General features: G+C 45.7%; 1 protein-coding gene across 4 annotated transcripts in view; it reads left to right on the top strand.

The window, feature by feature from the left end:
• Positions 1–20,290, top strand: part of RCL1 (RNA terminal phosphate cyclase like 1) — a 118,909-nt gene that overhangs the window by 38,585 nt on the left and 60,034 nt on the right. For all 4 annotated transcript variants that reach the window (XM_029613596.1, XM_029613603.1, XM_029613611.1 and 1 more), the window contains one exon: positions 12,569–12,744. In XM_029613596.1, coding sequence (XP_029469456.1) covers positions 12,569–12,744 — 176 coding nt within the window. The remainder of the gene's footprint in view (positions 1–12,568; positions 12,745–20,290) is intronic.

Here is a 20,290-nt window from a genome sequence, read left to right on the forward strand (position 1 = left end):
CCTCAGAGGCAAGCCTCGGTCCGGTAGCCGGCTTCCGACGTGGACTTAGCCCCCAGGGTGGCTGGAGAGGCAGCGGGTGCAGAATTGAGCACAGCGGTGAAGTAACTCCCTCTCCCCCCTCCCCCGCAACCGGAGACTGCCCGGCATGAGACTGGGAATCGCCGAGACCAGGTAAGGTAGAAAACCTCTCTTAAGTCTCCAGTCTCCAAGGCTTGAATAGCCACACAGATCGTCCCTTCCGGCGTCTGTTAAATCGGGTTGAGCAGCCCACTCGGGGCTAGACAACGATTCGGTCCGAGGGTCCACACATGGGGAGATCCACCCGGGGGGGGGGGGGGGGGGTCGCCATCTTGCCCACGTGGTCGTCAGCACCATTTCCCCTCCTTGATCGTCGCATTGTCCGCACATCCAAGTCGTGCGCACATCAACGCGCACAAATATTTATGTGCGCACAGCGGCGCGCACATCTTAGCCAGGCACACAAAGTTGTGGCCTGCACACACATCTTCGGCGCACCCAGAGCGTACAACTAAGCCTCCCGGCGCTCATACCCAAGCACATAGGCAGGTTTTGAAGCTCTCCACGAGCACAAACCATGGCACAGTTGGCCAAGAAAGCCAAGGGACAAGCCCTCTGCTCGGCCTGCAACCTGAGAGCTTCGCAATCTGAAGTGGCCTCCTTCCTATGCCAGCAGTGCGAAGAGACTCAGGGGGAACCAAAACAAGGCCCCTAACAGCCAGTAGAAGGATCCAGATCCACTAATGATAGTACCCCGGACCTCTGTATCCCCAACTCGGCCCCTACACAAGAAGGTACCTCTGGGGACTCCACGATAACCCCCCCTGGGATCAACATGGACCCAGGGACCTTTTCCTGGGTGTAATCCTTCAAAGGACTACAAACCTTTGTCCAAGCGCACTTAGTACCAGAGGCGACTCAGTCCCAGCCCCCACCAGAAGTGCAAGACCTTCCAAGCACCTCTCGGGCCCATCGATACGGGCCCTCCCTAAGCAAGAACCTCCCTACCGGGGATACAGACATCTCTGAGGACGAGACTGACACCCTGGAAGAAGGAGAAATCCCTCCAGGGATGGAACCATACCGAACCATGCTGTGCTTCTCCAAAGACGAGTTACCAGCTCTCGTGTCCCAGACCCTGAAGATGCTGGACATTCCAGTCACAGACACCACAGCGGAACCAAAGATGAACCCCATCTTGGTGTCCCTTCACCAAGCCTCATGCTACTTTCCAATGTTGCAGGCCATACAGCAACTGATTGACCTGGAATGGAAGGCCCCAGAGGCCAGCTTCAAAGGAGGACAGGCCCTAGAAGCCCTATACCCCATGGAACTCATGGCTAAGGAACTCCTGCGGTTCCCAAAGGTGGACGCCATGGTCTGCGCAATCTCCAAGTGCACGACCATTCCTGTCGAAGGCGGAGCGGCACTAAAGGATGCCCAGAACAGTCGTCTGGAATCCATCCTTAAACAGTCCTTTGACATAGCAGCAATGACCCTGCAGATCGCTTCCTTCTGCGCTGTAGTGGCACGTTCTTGCCTGCTCCGGTGAGACGAGGGAACCTGTGGTATCCTTCCTCACGGATGCAACCTCAGACCTAGTGCGCACTTCAGCCAGGAACGTCGCCTCGGCAGTAGCAGCCAGAAGAAAACTATGGCTCTGAAATTGATCAGCCGACGCAACCTCCAAAGCGAACCTCACGAGGATGCCCCTTAAAAGGATATCTCTTGTTCGTAAGCGATTGGAGAAGCTAGCCAACAAATGGGGCGAACCTCCAGTACCTCTGCTACCGGAGGACAGGAACAAAAGAAATCAGCACTCCTCTCCCCGAAGAACCAAGGGCAGAGGAGCTTAGCGCTTTAGACCGTACAAGAACACGCACTACCAAGCACCTCGCCCCGCAGGAAGGGCGCAGTCCTTTCGGAACAGACACAACAAGAGGGGAGCAGGCTCAGGTTCAGGCTCCGGCTGCACCCCACAATGAGAATCAGCAGACCCATCCACAGGAAAAAGTCATAGGGGGCAGACTTACCTTCTTCTACCAAAGATGGGTCGAGATAACGTCGGACACTTGTTTCCTAACCATCATTCGAGAGGGATACTTTCTGGACTTCCACAACATCCCTCCAGACAAATTTGTGAGATCACCATGCCACTCCCACTCCAAGAGAACGGCAGTGGAAACCACATTGGCAAGACTACTCAGTCTAAAGGCGATAACCCCGGTGCCCACGCACCAACAAAATACTGGTCTCTATTCCATCTCTTTTATCGTTTCCAAGAAGGAAGGAACGTTCCGGCCCATCCTGGACCTAAAGACAGTCAATCGTTACCTGAGGATACCACACTTCCGCATGGAAACCCTATGCTCAGTCATAAGGGCAGTACAACCGGGAGAATTCCTGACCTCATTGGATCTATCCAAAGCCTATCTCCACATCCCAGTCCATCATGACCATCAGCGCTTCCTACGCTTTGCGATACTGGACCATCATTATCAGTTCTGGGCACTACCCTTCGGTCTAGCTACCGCCCCTCGGAACACTGAGGAAAGAAGAAATCCTCGTACATCCTTACCTGGACGATTGGCTGATCAGGGCAAAATCTCCAGAGGAGAGCCACCAGAGTCAAGAACTTGCTGCAGAAACTCGGGTGGGTCGTCAACACAGCCAAGAGCTGCCTGTAGCCCTCCCAATCACTAGAGTACCTAGGAGTCCAGTTCGACACCAAACAGGACAAGGTTTTCCTCCCCCCTCCAAGGGGAAGGAAACTGATGGGTCAGCTGCGAAAACTGTTGAACTATGCTCGCCCTAAGGTATGGGACTACTTAAAGTCCTCGGCCTCATGACGTCAACTCGGGAAGTCGTTCCATGGGCAAGGGCCCACATGTGCCCACTACAATGTTCCCTACTGTCACAATGGAACCAGACATCCCAGAACTACTCCATTTACCTCCAACTACCAGCAGAGGTTCGGACCCGGCTCCAGTGGTGGCTACAGGAAGACCACCTGAGCAAAGGAGTAAACCTATCCCCACCGAACTGAATCTTGCTCCCCACGGATGCGAGCCTGCGAGAGTGGGGAGCACACTGTCAGGAACTGACGGCCCAGGGACAATGGGACAAGGAAGAGGTGGGATGGAACATAAACCGCCTGGAAGCCCGAGCAGTCAGACTAGCCTGCCCCCGATTCGACCACAGACTCTGGGGCGAGTCTGTCCGAGTCATGTCTGACAACGCCACAACTGTGGCCTTCATCAACCGCCAGGGAGGAACCAGAAGCCAACAAGTGTCCCTGGAGATAAACCCCCTCATGCCGTGGGCAGAAATAAACCTGCAAGGGATCTCAGCCTCCCACATCGCGGAAAAAGACAACGTCTCTGCCGACTACCTCAACAGAGAGAGCCTAGTCCTGGGGGAATGGACGCTGTCGACCACAGCCTTCCAGTTGATAGTAAACCGCTGGGGAACCCCAGCCATAGATCTAATGGCAACCCGGTCCAACGCTCAAGTTCCCAAGTTCTTCAGCCGCAGACAAGAACCACAATCCCGGGGAATCGACGCCCTCGTCCAGACCTGGCCACAGGAAGACCTGCTGTATGCCTTTTCCCCATGGCCACTGCTGGGCAGGATAGAACACCACAGGGAAGATAGAACACCACAGGGAACTAGTACTTCTAGTGGCCCCGGACTGGCCAAGAAGGCCATGGTTCGCAGACATGCGAAGACTTCTTGCGGGGAACCCTCTGTGCCTACCTCCACACAGGGATCTTCTCTGACAAGGACCATTCCTCCACGAAGACCCGACTCTCTTGAGAGGGCTCGACTGAAGAAGTGCGGATACTCTAAGGCAGTGATTGACACCTTGCTTCCAGCACGCAAGTTCTCCACATCATTAGCTTACATACGAATATGGAGAGTATTCGAAGCCTGGTGTGAGGACCGCGAGATTCTCCCGTGGACAAGCAAAATCATAGAAACATAGAAATGACGGCAGAAGATGACCAAATGGTCCATCCAGTCTGCCGAGCAAGTTTTGCCTTTTTTTTTTCTCATACTTACCTGTTACTCTTGGCTCTTAGTAACCTTTTGGTTCTGTTTCCCATCCACCCCCACCGTTAATGTAGAGAGCAGTGTTGGAACTGCATCTAAGTGAAATATCTAGCTTAATTAGTTAGGGGTAGTAACCGCCGCAATAAGCAAGCTACACCCATGCTTATTTGTTTACCCAGACTATGTAATTCAGTCCTTGTTGATTGTTGTCTGTATATAGGTCCACTTTTCTTCATTCCCCCTGCCGTTGAAGCAGAGAGCTATGCTGGATATGCATTGAAAGTGACGTATCAGGCTTATTTGGTTTGGGGTAGTAACCATCGTAACAAGCAAGCTACTCCCCGCTTTTTTGTGAACGCAAATCCTTTTTTCCACATTTCCTTTTGCTGTTGAAGCTTAGAGCAATGTTGGAGTCGCATTAACCGTGTGTATGTTTATTGAATAAGGGTATTATCTCCAGGTAGTAGCCGTCATTCCCGCGAGCCACCCACTCTTCATTCACGTCCTCTAGACTTTATGGATCAACAGTGTTTATCCCACACCCCTTTGAAGTCCTTCACAGTTCTGGTCTTCACCACTTCCTCTGGAAGGGCATTCAGGCATCCACCACCCTCTCCGTGAAGAAATACTTCCTGACATTGGTTCTGAGTCTTCCTCCCTGCGGCTTCAAATTGTGACCCCTGGTTCTGCTGATTTTTTTTCCAACGGAAAAGGTTTGTGGTTGTCTTTGGTTCATTAAAACCTTTCAAGTATCTGAAAGTCTGTATCATATCACCTCTGCTCCTCCTTTCCTCCAGGGTGTACATATTTAGATTCTTCAATCTCTCCTCATAAGTCATTTGATGAAGACCATCCACCTTTTTGGTCGCCCTTCTCTGGACCGTCTCCATCTTGTCTCTGTCTCTTTGGAGATACGATCTCCAGAACTGAACTCGGTACTCCAGGTGAGGCCTCACCAAGGACCTGTACAAGGGGATAATTACTTCCCTTTTCTTACTCGATATTCCTCTCTCTATGCAGCCCAGCATTCTTCTGGCTTCAGCTATCGCCTTGTCACATTGTTTCGCCGACTTCAGATCATTAGACACTATCACCCCAAGGTCTCTCTCCTGCTCCGTGCACATCAGCCTTTCTCCCACCATCGAATACAGTTCATTCGGATTTCCACTCCCCATATGCATGACTCTGCACTTCTTGGCATTGAATCTCAGCTGCCATATCTTCCAGCTTCCTTAAATCCCGTCTCATTCTCTCCACTCCTTCCAGCGTGTCCACTCTGTTGCAGATCTTGGTGTCATCCGCTAAAAGACAAACCTTACCTTCTATCCCGTCCGCAATGTCGCTCACAGATATTGAACAGGACCGGTCCCAACACCGATCCTTGCGGTACACCGCTTAAAACTGCTCTCTCTTCAGAGAGAGTTCCATTTACCATCACACATTGTCTTCTGTCCATTACCCAGTTTGCAATCCAGGTCACCACCTCGGCACTCACTCCTAAGCTTCTCATTTTATTCACCAGTCTCCTGTGCGGGACTGTATCAAAAGCTTTGCTGAAATCCAAGTAGATGACATTGAGTGCTCTTCCTTGATCCAATTCCTTGGTTACCCATTCAAAAAAGTCAATCAGATTTGTCTGACTGGATCTTCCCCTGGTGAATCCATGCTACCTCTGGTCCAGCAATTCTCCCAACTGTAGATAGTTCACTATTCTCTCTTTCAACAGTGACTCCATTACTTTTCCCACCACTGAAGTGAGGCTAACTGGTCTGTAGTTACCAGCCTCTTCTCTGTTCCCACTCTTGTGAAGCGATACCACCACCGCTCTTCTCCAATCACTCGGCACCACTCCCGTTTCTAGGGATCTATTGAACAGGTCACACAACGGACCCGCCAGCACATCTCTGAGCTCCCTCAGTATCCTGGGATGAACTTCATCAGGCCCCATGGCTTTGTCCACTTTCAGTTTCTCCAGCTCTTCCCATACATTTTCTACTGTAAATGGAGTTACATCTACTCCACTCCCCTCCAGTTTCTTGTTAACTAGCGACGGTCCTTCTCCAGGGTCCTCTTTAGTGAACACAGAACTGAAGTATTTGTTTAATATTTCTGCCATTTCTTCGTCTCTCTCCACACATTGATCCTTTCCACCTTTCAATTTCACTATACCACTTTGAACTTTTCTCTTTTCACTGATGTATCTGAAAAATGTTTTGTCACCTCTCTTTACCTCCTTGGCAATCCTCTATTCCGCTTGACTTTTTGCCGTCTTGATCCTGAAATTTCTGCAGGACGGCTTGAAGACGGGGTTGTCTCTCAACTCCCTCAAGGTTCAGGTGGCCGCGCTGGCCTGCTTCAGAGCCAAAGATGACGGCATCAGTCTATCTGCCCATCCAGATGTTTCCCGCTTCCTGAGAGGGGTTAAACAAATCCGACCACCATTAAAGTGGCCGGTGCCCCTATGGAATCTCAATCTAGTACTAGACTTCCTAGCGGGAACTTCCTTCAGGCCAACACGCGGTCTGTCACTACGTCTCCTGACCCTGAAGACTGCATTCCTAGTGGCAATATGTTCAGCCCGTCGCATCTCCGAACTTCAAGCGCTATCCTGTCTGGAACTATTCCTCAGGTTCACACCGGGAGCCATACAGCTGTGCACTGTCCCCTCCTTCCTACCGAAAGTGGTTTCTCAGTTTCACCTAAACTAAACCATCTTGCTGCCATCCCCAGACGAACATAAGGACTCTGAAGACTCACGCCTCCTTCACCATCTAAATGTCGGCAGACTCCTAGCCCGTACCTGGAAAGATCGGAATCTGTGCAAAAGACGGACCAGCTATTCGTCCTTCACAGCGGGAAGAAGCAGGGAGAAGCGGCCTCGCGGGCAACCATAGCCTGCTGGATCAAAGAAGTAATCAAGGCGGCCTACGTAGAGGCAGGGAAGCCACCACCTCTACAAGTCAAAGCCCATTCAACAGGGGCCCAGACAGTGTCCTGGGCAGAAACCAAGATGCTGTCGCCCACTGAGATCTGTCGAGCGGCGACATGGTCCTCCATACATACCTTCTCCAGGTTCTACCGCCTGGATGTCCAGGCCCGGGAGGACACAACCTTTGCAAAGGCAGTACTAAGTGGGCCACAGGCAGCCTCCCGCCCTGCTCGGGAGTAGCTTTTGTGCACCCCATTGTTCCTGAGTCCATCTGGCTACACACTAGGAAATGGAGAAATTACTTACCTGATAATTTTGTTTTCCTTAGTGTAGACAAATGGACTCAGCATCCCGCCCAAGGCTGCCCTAGAATCCGAGAACCTTGGGTAACTATCCCCGAGAACAAGACAAGCACAGGTAAGCCAGGTATTACCCCTAGTCCAAGACACCCATAGTTGCCGGGTGTGTGTGTTATCCAGTTGAGTGCACTGGCAGTCTCCAATTTGGAAATCAGTTGAACCAGTCCTAGTTAATCAAGTTAACCAAGTTAATCAAGTTATTTATGCAACACATATATCCACAATTGCTTTTCGAGGAGAATACTGAAGAGCTGAGCTTTCTGCATGGGTCTATGTAGGCTGATGTCAGCTTTGAAATCTGACTCTGTCTCCCATCTGCTATCAGGAGCACACTATACCCATTGGTCCTGAGTCCATCTGTCTACGCTAAGGAAAACGAAGGAAAGTAATTTCTCCATTAATGTACATACACCATGGTTTATGCTTATAAAATATGATTTATACACACAAACCATGATTTAAGACCATAAAACATGGCTTATGCACTCAAAATGTTTTGCATGAATTGTGCGCACAAAACATTTTTGTGCACAAAAGCTGTGCTCCTGAAAGTTAGGAGAGAAACACGAATTAAGAGCACAAAAGTTGTGCATACAAAACACATGTTTAACGTGCATAAATGCTGTGTACAGGACCCTGATGCCACAAAGGCCAGATTCAGGCCTATAGACTAACACCGGCCCCCAGTAACCACCTCTGACCAGGAGTTAAGTCTAGTTTAAGAAAACATGAGTAAGCCTTACATACCTCTCTGCACTGGGGCATAACTACTGCATTGATTAACATAGGATTTGCGTGGAGGAGTGCTGATCTATATGCATAATATTTGTGTGTAAAACTCCTTGCTATGTCACGAGTACAGTTCCTGTGCACGGAACTGCATACTGATGTGCGCAGAGCCTAGCGCACCTTATGATGTCAGGGCCTGCATTAGGTATCGTTAATACAGCACACATTCAGTGGACTACTATCTCCAAATTGTAATCTGTCTTCCAAAATTTCTGAATAGGTTAACATTTCCATACCGTATGCCTAAAAGTCATTGGCTTTACACCTTGGGCAACCGTTCCATCTTTATTGGATGTTGCAATCATACCTAAATTTACAGCCAAGTTTCTAGCCTTACTCATTCTCCCTGTCCACTGATCCCCCGCTTCTTAATAAAACCCCCTTCTAATTCCCAGTTTTCTCCATTCTCACACTTTTTAGATGTGTTCTGTCTGAATTCATACCTAGTACTTGCTTGCAAGTTGTTGCTTACAGGGTAGGATAGAGAGAATTAATTGCAGCATACTGCCTATCCTAACAAAATGCAGAACAAAGGCTGTGCCTTTTTAGCTTGTTTAGAGACTTCTGGCTGTATTTTCCGATTCGGTTTCAAAATGAGCACGTTCCTACTGCCCCAGGATCCAAGAGGCATTTTTCCTTTTTCAGCAACCTCGGTAGAAGCAGCCTTGCTTTTATCATAACCTTCTTTTGAACTTAAGCAGAGCTGTTATGCCAGGCGTCCAGGTCCCATCTGCAGCAAACAAATTTAAAAAAAAAAAAAAAAAGACACTAAAATAGAGAAGTTCTATGACTCACCCTGGAACTCTCCAAATCACTCATGGTTTCCTCTGGCATCCCTTCAGGGAGTTCACTGTACACACAGATTAAACTTTCAGAATTTAAATTGCCTGAGTGAGTGAGTGTTGCACTGTAGGGAGTCAGGGTTGGTGTTAGCCTTTTTGCTGCCCTGTGCGAACAATTACTGTGCTGCCCCACCCCATTTATTCAGTCTCTGTCCTGGACCCTCCCAAAAAAAGCCCAGCTCCCTCTAGCATTACAAACTTTAAAAACTGCCACCTCCTCCAGAACCCCTGGCCAGTGCAAGGGTATATTAAGTGCCCTAGGCAAGCCTTGTAGCTTTACATACACCCTCCCCCTACCCTCTCCACACACACACAAAATTATGAATTTGTAATAGATTTTACATGAAAAAGATCAACATACAGTACAGTACTCTGAGGTAAAAATAGCACATATTTGCATGCATTGCTGTTGGTGCCAACCAGAAATCCCTGGAAAAAGGAACCCGTATGGTATTAGACTTATTGTAACATGTTAGGTATGTACTTGACCTTCAAAGCCATGAGTAAGCTGAATAGTCCTAACTGCTAGCACTCACAGTATCAAACCGACCTGTGAAAAGAAAATACTGCAAATATACCAGGCCCTAAAACACCAATGTATTTCCTATTAGGAGAATACCTAACTTTAGTCACACATGCAGAATGTGAACAGACCCTCACCAAATGCAGAATAAAGCAACCATAAAGTATAAATAGAAACATACAGGCAAAAACTGAACTAGAAACCACAGTAAGCCGGACACTCTATGTAGTGTAACAATGGAAAAACACTACCACCATCATTTCTCAATCATCAAGCAAAATCAAGAAGTATAATACATAATCACAATAGTAAAAACATACTAATAAAATTTCAAAAACAGACTAATAGAAGATTGCATAATTAAAAACTCATATTTTTTAAAATTTCCCAAACAAAAATATTTCAATACAGCACTTGAATCTTGGGGTAGTGATGGACAGGGTTTTATCTTCTACGGGGCAGCTGCTTGCGGTTGTACAGGCTGTAATTTCTGAGCTTTGTAAGTTGTGGCACTTGAAATATATTTTAGATAAGGAACATTTTAGAGTGGTGATCCAAGCATTTGTTTTTTCGACCTTTGATTATTGCAATGCCCTATATATATAGGCTTGCCTGAGTGTCCGGTAAAGGTGCTGCAATTGGTGTTGAATGGTGCGGCTCATTTGCTGACGGAGCCTCCTTTTAAAGGACCACATTACTTGGGTATTGAGGTCCCTGCATCGGCTCCCTGTCAGAGTTAAATTTAAGATTTTATCTCTGGCTCCTCGGGCAATTCATGGGGAGGGGCAGGATTATTTAAAGGCACAAGTGTCTTGATATTCTCCGTCTTGATCATTGAGTTCTGAGGGGGCTTTTTTATTAGCAGTTAAAGGGAGCACCAAAGTTAGGTTGCAGTACACTAGGAATAGAGCTTTCTTCTGGGTTGCCCCTTCTTTGTGGAATGGGCTTCCTTTGGAAATCCTTCAATCATAGGATTATAAAATCTTTTGTAAGCAGGTGAAGGCTCATCTGTTCCAGGATGCCTTTGGGGGAGTTGTAGGGGTGTGGGGTTTTTTTTTTTTTTGTTTTTGTTTTTTTAGTATTGTGTATGTAAAATTTTAAACCACCCAGACTAGAAGTCCGGTAATTGGGTGGGTAAGAAATTGCTGTAAATAAAAAAAAATTTGCTTCATTCCACCTGATAACTTTTGATTTCCAATCACTCTGAGATTGTCATGGATTAGAGAGATGGGGTGCACAGTGGTTAGCACTGTGTGCTACAAAAAAGAGAAGCTAAGGTTCAAATTCCACTGCCACTTATTGTGACCTTGAGCGAGTCACTTTACTCTACTCTCCATTGCCTCGGCGTACAAAATATAAATTGTAAGCCCTCTGGAGAGAAATACCTTCAGTACCTGAATGTAATTCACTTTGAAGTGCCCAAGAACAAAATATAAATTGATTGATTGAAATTGCCATAATCTACAAACATATGTTAACATACATGTTCCCTTTATCTCACACACCTGGGTGTTTCCAGCCTTTTCTTTCTTTTGGTTGGGATTTGCCAGTAGCCCTGGCTGTCTTCTTCACTTCGGCTGCTGGCAGGTTGGGATCTGCTGATACACACATACACATTAGGCAGACTCCTATGTGTGCGCGTTCTCTCTCGCTCTCTCACGCTCAAGCAACCCAGGCAGGCTCCCTTATTTCACCAGCAGCCCTACCAGAGCCTGTCTTACTCCTCTGCTGCTGTTTCTCATGCCTCCTTGATGAAAATACAAGATCCATTCAGATGCTGTTCTTCTGGTGCCAACCACATGGTATTCAAAATTTGCGGAGTTAGCACCTCCTCTATGCTGATCTCATGCGTCATGAGATAAGCACAGGAGGAGCAGCAGCAGAATGGACTCCCTCTTCTGCACTTGGCTGGGTCAATCATGGGTAACCTTATGTTTTTCATCACTGGTGGGATGGGGTCCACTGGCTGCATCATGAGCTTCAGCTTTTCTTCATCGCCAGTGGGATGATGTCCACGGACAACCTCACAAGCCTCTTCTTTCTTGGGCCGCTTCTGGATTGGGACGGGAAGAAGCAGCATGCCAGTTGTAAAGAAGCCTAGGCGAGGCATAAGAGCAATGAGAGGGCTCTGCCTTGCAGTGCTGTATAAAAACAGAGGTTTGCTGCTTGTAAGTGAGAGCAATGCTGTCTGTGCCCGCTTTGTAAAAAAAATATGCAGCCCTGAAAGGTATACTCTACCTCTAGGACACTTGAGGGTCAAGTAACACCCAGTTTTGATTTTATCTTTAAAATTTGTATTTATTTATTAAAAGTATTTCTATTCTGTTTATAACATGTGCTAAATGGATTATAATATAAAACATCTTTAAAAATACAAAATACATATAGCAATTAAATATAATGTTAACACAAAATAATGAAAATAAAAATACAAATAATACATAGGATACATTAAAACTGGAAAAAAGAACACGTATTAAGGAAACGCCTGGGTAAACAGGCATGCCTTAAGATGCTTTTGAAATGAATTTGTCTTCAGAATCTCACAAGGTTCCAGGTAAGACATTCCACAGGGTAGGCCCAGCGATCAGAAATTGCCTACTACATGGTTCTTGCAGTAGTGCTAATTTGATGGAAGGAACCACCAACAAGTTCTTATCAGCAGAACGTAAATTACGTCTAGGGATATGAGATTGCAAAAGATCAGCTAAATAAGCAGGACTTTTATGTTTCACTACCTTTAAAAACAAGTGAAAGTAACTTAATCCTTGACCTGAACTTCACAGGAAGCCAATGAAATTCCTTGAGCCAGGGCGTAACATGATCGTATCGCTGTCCCCCCAAATATAAGCCATGCAGCTGAATTTTGCAAAAGCTGTACAGCTCTAAGTGAAACAGGGGTGGGAAGGGCAGTGGCTGGTTGTCACAGTTGTCTAAGGGCAGCTGGGAGTGTAAATCTGCCACAGTATAGGAGATATTTCCTTTTTAGGCATTTTCTGTCCTGTGCTGTGTTCATGGATTCTGATTTTTATTTTTTTAAATGTTTTTGTTTAAGGCACCACCTTGTATTACCAACCAGGCCTGCTGTTTGGGGGCTCGCTGGAACATGACTGCAGTCCAGAGCGTGCAATTGGCTATTATCTGGAGAGTTTGCTCTGCTTGGCCCCTTTTATGAAGCATCCACTAAAGATAGTCCTGCGAGGAGTGACAAATGATCAGATGGACCCTTCGGTAAGTGCCGAGTCCCAGATTTTAAAAGGTCATGCTGGTTTCATGGCCATGAGACTTGCAGTGCTGGGAGCCAGGAATCTCTCTCCCAAATGCCTTTTATTTTTATCTGGTCAGCCTTTCTTTCTTCCAGCTGTGAGAGGGAGAGAGCAGCATATGAAGCAAAGCATTTATTTTGTATATTTCCCTGTCTCTGTGAATATAATACAACCTTTAAGAATGCACAAGGTGACTGTTGCAAATTCAGGCCTGCCCCTTTGTGTAATTCTGGGATGCTGTTCATTAGTAAGTTGGGAAAGCTCTATGGTCTTTATATTTTCTGAGAAATATATTGATGGATTGATTGCACTACAAAAAAACAAAAACCACCCCAGTTTCTCATAATTTCACAAATAAGTGGCCCACAATAAGAGCAGTGAATATACCTTTTCAAACCAGCTAGATTAGAGAGATGCTCTCCTTTTTAGGTTATGGTAGGAAGAAGATAGGCTAGGAATAGGAGGCCATTTCTTATGCGGAATAATAATTTGGTTAAAAAGATAGACGCCAGGGTAGGACTAAATGGTAACTTTTCCAGAAGGCTAGAGATGAATAGTGGAGTGCCCCAGGGCAACTTATGGTGTTTCACATATTCATTAATGATCTAGAAAAGGGAGTAATAATCAAGGTGATCAAACTTGCAGACGACACAAAAGTAGTTAAAACATAAGCTGATTGAGAAGAAGTGCAGGGAGGACCTTGTGAAAGATGGGGGTTGGGCCTTCCCCTCCAACCGCAATCCACCTGCAATTCCTACAGGTAAACGTGCATGTGGTGTTGATCTCGTGCAAACTTTTATCCGAGGAAAGGGTAGACAATTATTTACTCTGTTAAATAGCTTTGGAAAAATGCCCTCTCTGGAGGTAATTTTCAAAGCCCAGCATCCTGTCTCAGACAGTGGGCAATTTAGGTTGCTTGGAAGTAGTACCCAAGACATCCTAACATAGAAAGCTAAAAGTATGGTGGCAGAGAGACTGTACTACCTATCTAGTCTGCCCGTCCTCACATTACTCAGCTCTGCATATAATCCATACCACTCCTTCAGGGATTCCCAATGTTTGTCCCATGCTTTTCTGAATTCATATACTATCCCCCACCATTAGACTGGGAGGCTGTTCATCCATCCAACATCCTTTCTGTAAAGAAATACTTTTTTAGATTGCTCCTCAAGTCACCCTTATCCCATGAGGTGGCTATAAAAGCTGAAAACTCCCTGATGTATTTAAATAAAGAGCACACAGATACAAATTACTCCAAACTGCTTGTATCCTCTAATAATAAGTAGGCTGTGTGTACATATAAAAATAGAAATACAAGTAGACCTATTTTGAAATCTCTGTATGCTAATGCCAGAAGTCTGAAAAATAAGACTGGAGAGTTAGAATGCATGGCACTAAAATAATAGGCATAATTGGCATCTCGGAGGCCTGGTGGAAGGAAAGGGACACTGTGATACCAGGGTACTATCGGCATAACAGGGCAGATAAAATCGGTGGAAGGGTGGCACTATATGTAACATATAGTATATTAAAGCAGGATAAGTTTTGCAGAAAACCAACTACACTCTGGAATCCTTATATTTTAGTAATTCCAAGAGTAAAAGGGAAAAGTATAGTAGTGAGAATAAATTACCACCTGCTTGGCCAGTATGAGGAAACAGACTGTGAAATGCTAACAAAGATTAGATTGGCTAGTAAAATGGGCAATACAATAATGGGAGACTTCAGTTATCTGAATATTGATTAGGTAAATATCACATCGTGATGTACAAGGGAAGTAAAGGTTCTAGATGTCATCAATCACTGCTTCATGCAGCAGTGGTCGTAGAGCCAGCGAGAGGGGAAACTGTCTTAGATCTATTTCTCAGTGGAACTCAGAGACCTGGTGCAAGGTGGTGGATCCTCTTGGCAACAGTGATCATAATGTAATTACAACTGGTATAATCACTGGAGGGCTAATACTAAGGAAAACTACATCAGCAGCATTTAGTTATTAAAACGTGTGACTGTGATAAAAAGAGGAAATTTGTTAGAAGAAAAACTAACAGGAACAATTCACAAGGTCACAAATTTGTAGGAGGCATGGTCATTGCTTAAAATTACCATCCTTGAGGCATAGATGAAATGTATTCCATGCATTAAAAAAGGTTGAATGAAAACCAAATGACCGCAAGCATAGTTTAACAGTGAGTTGAAAGAGGCAACTAAAACCAAAAGGGGTGGTGGTCATAAAATAGAAAGCAGACCCACATGAGGAACATAGGAAAAAAATAAAGCACTGGCAAGTCAGATGTAAAAAAATAATAATTAGAAGATATTAGAATTTGAAAAGAAACTTGCCATAGAAGTGAACACAAATAATAAAAACTTTCAAGTACATTTGAAGCAGAAAGCCTGTGAGGGATTCAGGTGGACCACTAGGTGACTGAGGGGTAAAAGTTGTGACAAGGGGAGGATAAATGAATTCTTTGTTTTCACTAAGGAAAATATCAGGGTCATACCCACAAGAGAAACACTTTTTGGTGGTGATGACTCTGAGTGACTAAACAAAATCACTGTGGAACTGGAGGATATAATAAATCAGATTGATGGATTAAAGCAGTGGTTCTCAACCTTTTTCCCATCATGCCACACCTGACAGACCACGCTCACATGTATGACACACTGCTCATTACAATTCACGGTGGAAATAAAAAAAACCATAAAGGCCCAGTATTATTTTTATTGTTAAAATTTCACAAGGAAAAGATACGTATTCTGTCTGAACAGAAATTGCATAAATAGTAAATATCCCACACCAAAACAGCACCAATTTCCAGTACTCGAACAGTAAACACCTTACTTAAGAAAAGGCAACACTGAAAATATTACACCAGGCCTTAAGACATCAATACACCTCCTATTAGGAAAACGGAGCAAGCCAGGCTGCTTCAGAGCCCTACATGGAAACTACACGCCAGCAGAAAACCTCGCCTGAATCACATATGCTGACCCTCACCTAACAAAGAATAAAGAGACCAAAATGCATAACTAGAAGCATGCAGACAAAAACTAAATTAGAAACTGCAACAAGTCAGGGTATCTGTATGCAGTGTAACAAAGGAAAAAGAGAAACATCACCAGTCCTTATAAAACAAATCAAGAAATTAAAAATCAATAGCAGTAAAACCATACTAACAAAAAGAACTGATTATTTCGAAACAGCTGATGAATGGAATATCCAATAATTAAAACATATAAAAAATGTCTAGATACCAATAAAATATTTCAAAATAGGCACAAAGGCCCAATAATGAAAAATAAGGATACAAAAATGCTTGCTCTGCATACCTGGGAACGTTTGATATCCAGATGCCTTGAGATTGTTTTGAATTAGCAGGAGGAGGGATGATTTGCTTGCAACCTTCTTTTCTCTCTCTCTCTCACTGGCTCTAAATAGCTCACATATACACATGCTTTTTCTCTCATTTATATAGGCTCTTAATTAAACATTTACACACATAGGGGTAGATCTTTAAAAAATACGCGATCGCGTACTTTTGTTCGCGCACCAGGCGCAAACAAAAGTACGCTGGATTTTATATCCTGCTACGGCCCCAGGAGTGACAGCAACAGCATTGCCACACACCCAGACGTTTCACGTTTCCTGAAAGGAGTCAAACACATTCGCCCGCCACTGAAGTGGCCAGTGCCCCTGTGGAACCTCAACCTAGTCTTGGAATTCCTAGCGGGACCCGCTTTTAGACCTCTCCGAGGCCTGTCCCTCCGTATGTTAACCTTGAAGATGGTGTTCTTGCTGGCCGTATGCTCAGCACGCCGCATCTCAGAGATACAAGCGCTGTCCTGCCGTGATCCGTTTCTCAGAATCACTCCAGAGGCTATCTATCTTCGCACGGTTCCTTCCTTCTTACCCAAAGTAGTCTCACACTTCCACCTCAACCAAACCATATCCTTGCCAACCATGGAAGGTTTGAAGAAGTCGGAAGAAGGTCGAATACTGCGCCATCTCTACATCGGCAGGCTGCTGTCCAGATACCTGGAAATGTCTGAAGCAGTACGAAAGACGGACCACTTGTTCATCCTTCACAGTGGGAAGAAGCAAGGAGAAGCGGCCTCACGGGCAACTATTGCTCGCTGGATCAAGGAAGTTATCAAGGAGGCCTACGTAGAAGCGGGAAAACCACCACCTCTACGGGTCAAGGCTCACTCTACCAGAGCCCAAGCGGCCTCCTGGGCAGAAACTAGGATGCTGTCGCCTGCAGAGATATGTAAAGCGGCAAATTGGTCCTCCCTCCATACCTTCCCCAGATTCTACCGTCTGGACGTCCAGGCCAGGGAGGATACAGCATTTGCGAGGGCAATCCTACACGGACCTCGGGCAGCCTCCCGCCCAGTCCGGGAGTAGCTTTTGTACATCCCATTTGTAATGAGTCCATCTGCTACACACTAGGAAATGGAGAGATTACTTACCTGATAATCTCGTTTTCCTTAGTGTAGGCAGATGGACTCGGCATCCCGCCCAGCTGCCGATATACATGGGGTTTCACCGATTCAAGGTAAGCCATGTTTTCTTACATAGGGCATCCACCCTGCCGGATGTCGACGCCTTCCGGTTGAGAACACTGGCGGTCTCCAGCTACTATCAATCGGTCAGGTTAATCATGTTTGGTTAATCAATCGGTCAGTCACACATATATCTATGAAGCTTTTGCAAGGAAGATTACTGAGCTGCTGCACTTCCTGCAGGGGTATATGTACCACGTGCTGACGTCAGATCCGTCTCCAGCTGCTAGCACGAGCACACTATACCCATTTGTAATGAGTCCATCTGCCTACACTAAGGAAAACGAGATTATCAGGTAGGTAATCTCTCCATTTTACTTCTTAGACTTCTGGCACTAGCATACAAACATTTCAAAGTTTGTATTTTGTTTGTATTTTCATTTTGCTTTTTAATTGATAGGGATAAGTTAGAATTTTTTAGCTTAGCTGAGTTTTTAGTTACAGGCACTTGGACTACTTTTCTTATAATTGGAACCTCACTGTCGGGATGCCCTAATTCTAATGCATCATTAGTATCCTTTGAAGATGCCTCTCTCCAAACCATGTGCTGTTGAGTGACTGTCTGCTTTCCCCTTTGTTCTAGTTTAAAAGCTGCTCTTTCTCCTTTTTAAAAGTTAGTGCCAGCAGTCTGGTTCCACCCTGGTTAAGGTGTTGCCCATCCCTTCGGAAGAGACTCCCCCTTCCCCCAAAGAGTCCCCAGTTCCTAACAAAACTGAATCCCTCTTCTTTGCACCATCTTCTCATCCACACATTGAGACTCCGGAGCTCTGCCTGCCTCTGGTGACCTGCGCGTGGAACAGGGAGCATTTCAGAGAATGCTACCCTGGAGGTTCTGGATTTAAGCTTTCTACCTAAGAGTCTAAATTTGGCTTCCAGAACCTCCCTCCCACATTTTCTTATGTCGTTGGTGCCCACATGTACCACGACAGCCGACTCCTCCCCAGCACTGTCTAGAATCCTATCTAGGTGAAGCGTGATGTCCGCCACCTTCGCACCAGGTAGGCTTGTTACCAGGCGATCCTCATGCCCACCAGCCACCCAGCTGTCTACATTCCTAATAATCGAATCACCAACTATGACGGCCGACCTAACCCTTCCCTCCTGGGCAGTAGGTCTTGGGGAGATATTCTCGGTGCGAAAGGACAATGCATCACATGGAGAGCAGGTCCTTGCTACAGGATCCTTTCCTGCTGCATCAGATTGATGCTCTCCCATCATTTATTTATTTTATTTATTTGTAAGTTTTTATATACCGAAGTATTGGTGTTGGCCTTCACTCCGGTTTACATTTGTAACAAATTGTACATTCAAATCAAAAGACAGCTGTATTTATCATGAGACCTTCTTCCTCTAAGGCAGCACCAGGGCTGTCAGTCTGAAGTTGTGAGTTGGCTACTATGTCCCTGAAGGTCTCATCTATATAGCTCTCTGTCTGCCTCAGCTCCTCCAGGTCTGCCACTCTAGCCTCCAGAGATCGGACTCGTTCTCTGAGAGCCAGGAGCTCTTTGCATCGCATGCACATGTACAATTTCTCACTGGCAGGTAAAAAATCATACACGTGACACTCTATGCAAAAGACTGGGAGGCCCCCCCTCATGCTGCTGGACTGCTGTCTTCATCTCAAATTTGTTCAGTTGCCACTTAAGTTTTAGGTTGCTATGGGAGTAGGAATGTGTCAGATACTGCAATATTAAACCAACTACCGACGCTAACCTACGACATCTTCTCCCTGCCTAGACTGAAAAAGAGGGGAGGAGGAATCCTACTTGCAACTAAAAAAGACCTCAAATTCTCACAACATCCGATCCACTCCGATACCAAACTTGAAATTGGATTCTTCACATCACACCAACTTCAAATACTTCTCATCTATGCCCCCCCAGGACTCTTAGAAGCCGACGTCTCACCCATCATCGAAATAACCACAACCTTCCTAAACCTGGACGCCCCAGCAATAATACTAGGAGATTTCAATCTCCACATGGATAACTCAGCTCTCTCAACTAGCTGCCAAACTCTCCTTCTAGCATTCTCAGCGATGGGCTTTACCCAAATAGTCAATAACCCGACACATAAAGCAGGACATACGTTGGACCTGATCTTTATCAACAAAGGCATAAAATCGTCTTCCCCACCAAAAAATACGAAGATACCCTGGTCGGATCACTCCCTGATTTCTACCTCATTCGCATTGGAAAAATCTACTGCTCCTCATCCACCTACTCCCTCCTTTAATTACAGGAAACCTTGTCACCCCGACGACCTCACCAATCAGCTGACCAAACACCTTCCCGCTATTGTTCTCACCGATCCCAATACGGCCTTACGATCATGGAACTCCATCACAGAATCCATAGCCAATAAGCTCTGCCCTCTAACAACAAAAAAAATCCCACCCAGACGCCTCCAAAAAACAACCATGGTTCACCGACGATCTTAGAAGGCTAAAACAAAAATTAAGACAAATGGAATCCAACTGGCGGAAAAGTCCTACTGCTAGCACACTCTCAGCCTACAAACGCTCGCTACAACAATACAAGGCCAGCACCTCCAAATCAAAAAGAGACTTTTTTGCCTCCAAAATCCACAACTTAGTCTTTGATGAAAAAGCTCTATTCTCCTATGTTTCCTCCCTAACCCAAGTACCCTCACCAGAATGCCCTAGTAACCAAGCTCAAGCTAAAGCAGATGAACTCGCCATCTTCTTTCAAAACAAAATCACAAATCTTCTTACTCAACTTCCCTCCAATATCATCCCTCTAACTCCAGCCCTAATGCCTCACATCAAAAACATTCATCTTGAAATGTTTGAACCCACTTCGTCTTCCGAAATCCAAACCATCCTTAAAAGAATGAAACCATCTTCGCACCCAGCGGACCATATTCCCTCAAAACTTCTCCTCTCAATACCAGACACCATATCCAAAACATTAGCAGACATCATCAAC

This window comes from Rhinatrema bivittatum, chromosome 1 (assembly GCF_901001135.1).
Source record: "Rhinatrema bivittatum chromosome 1, aRhiBiv1.1, whole genome shotgun sequence".
In the NCBI taxonomy this organism is placed as follows: Eukaryota; Metazoa; Chordata; class Amphibia; order Gymnophiona; family Rhinatrematidae; genus Rhinatrema; species Rhinatrema bivittatum.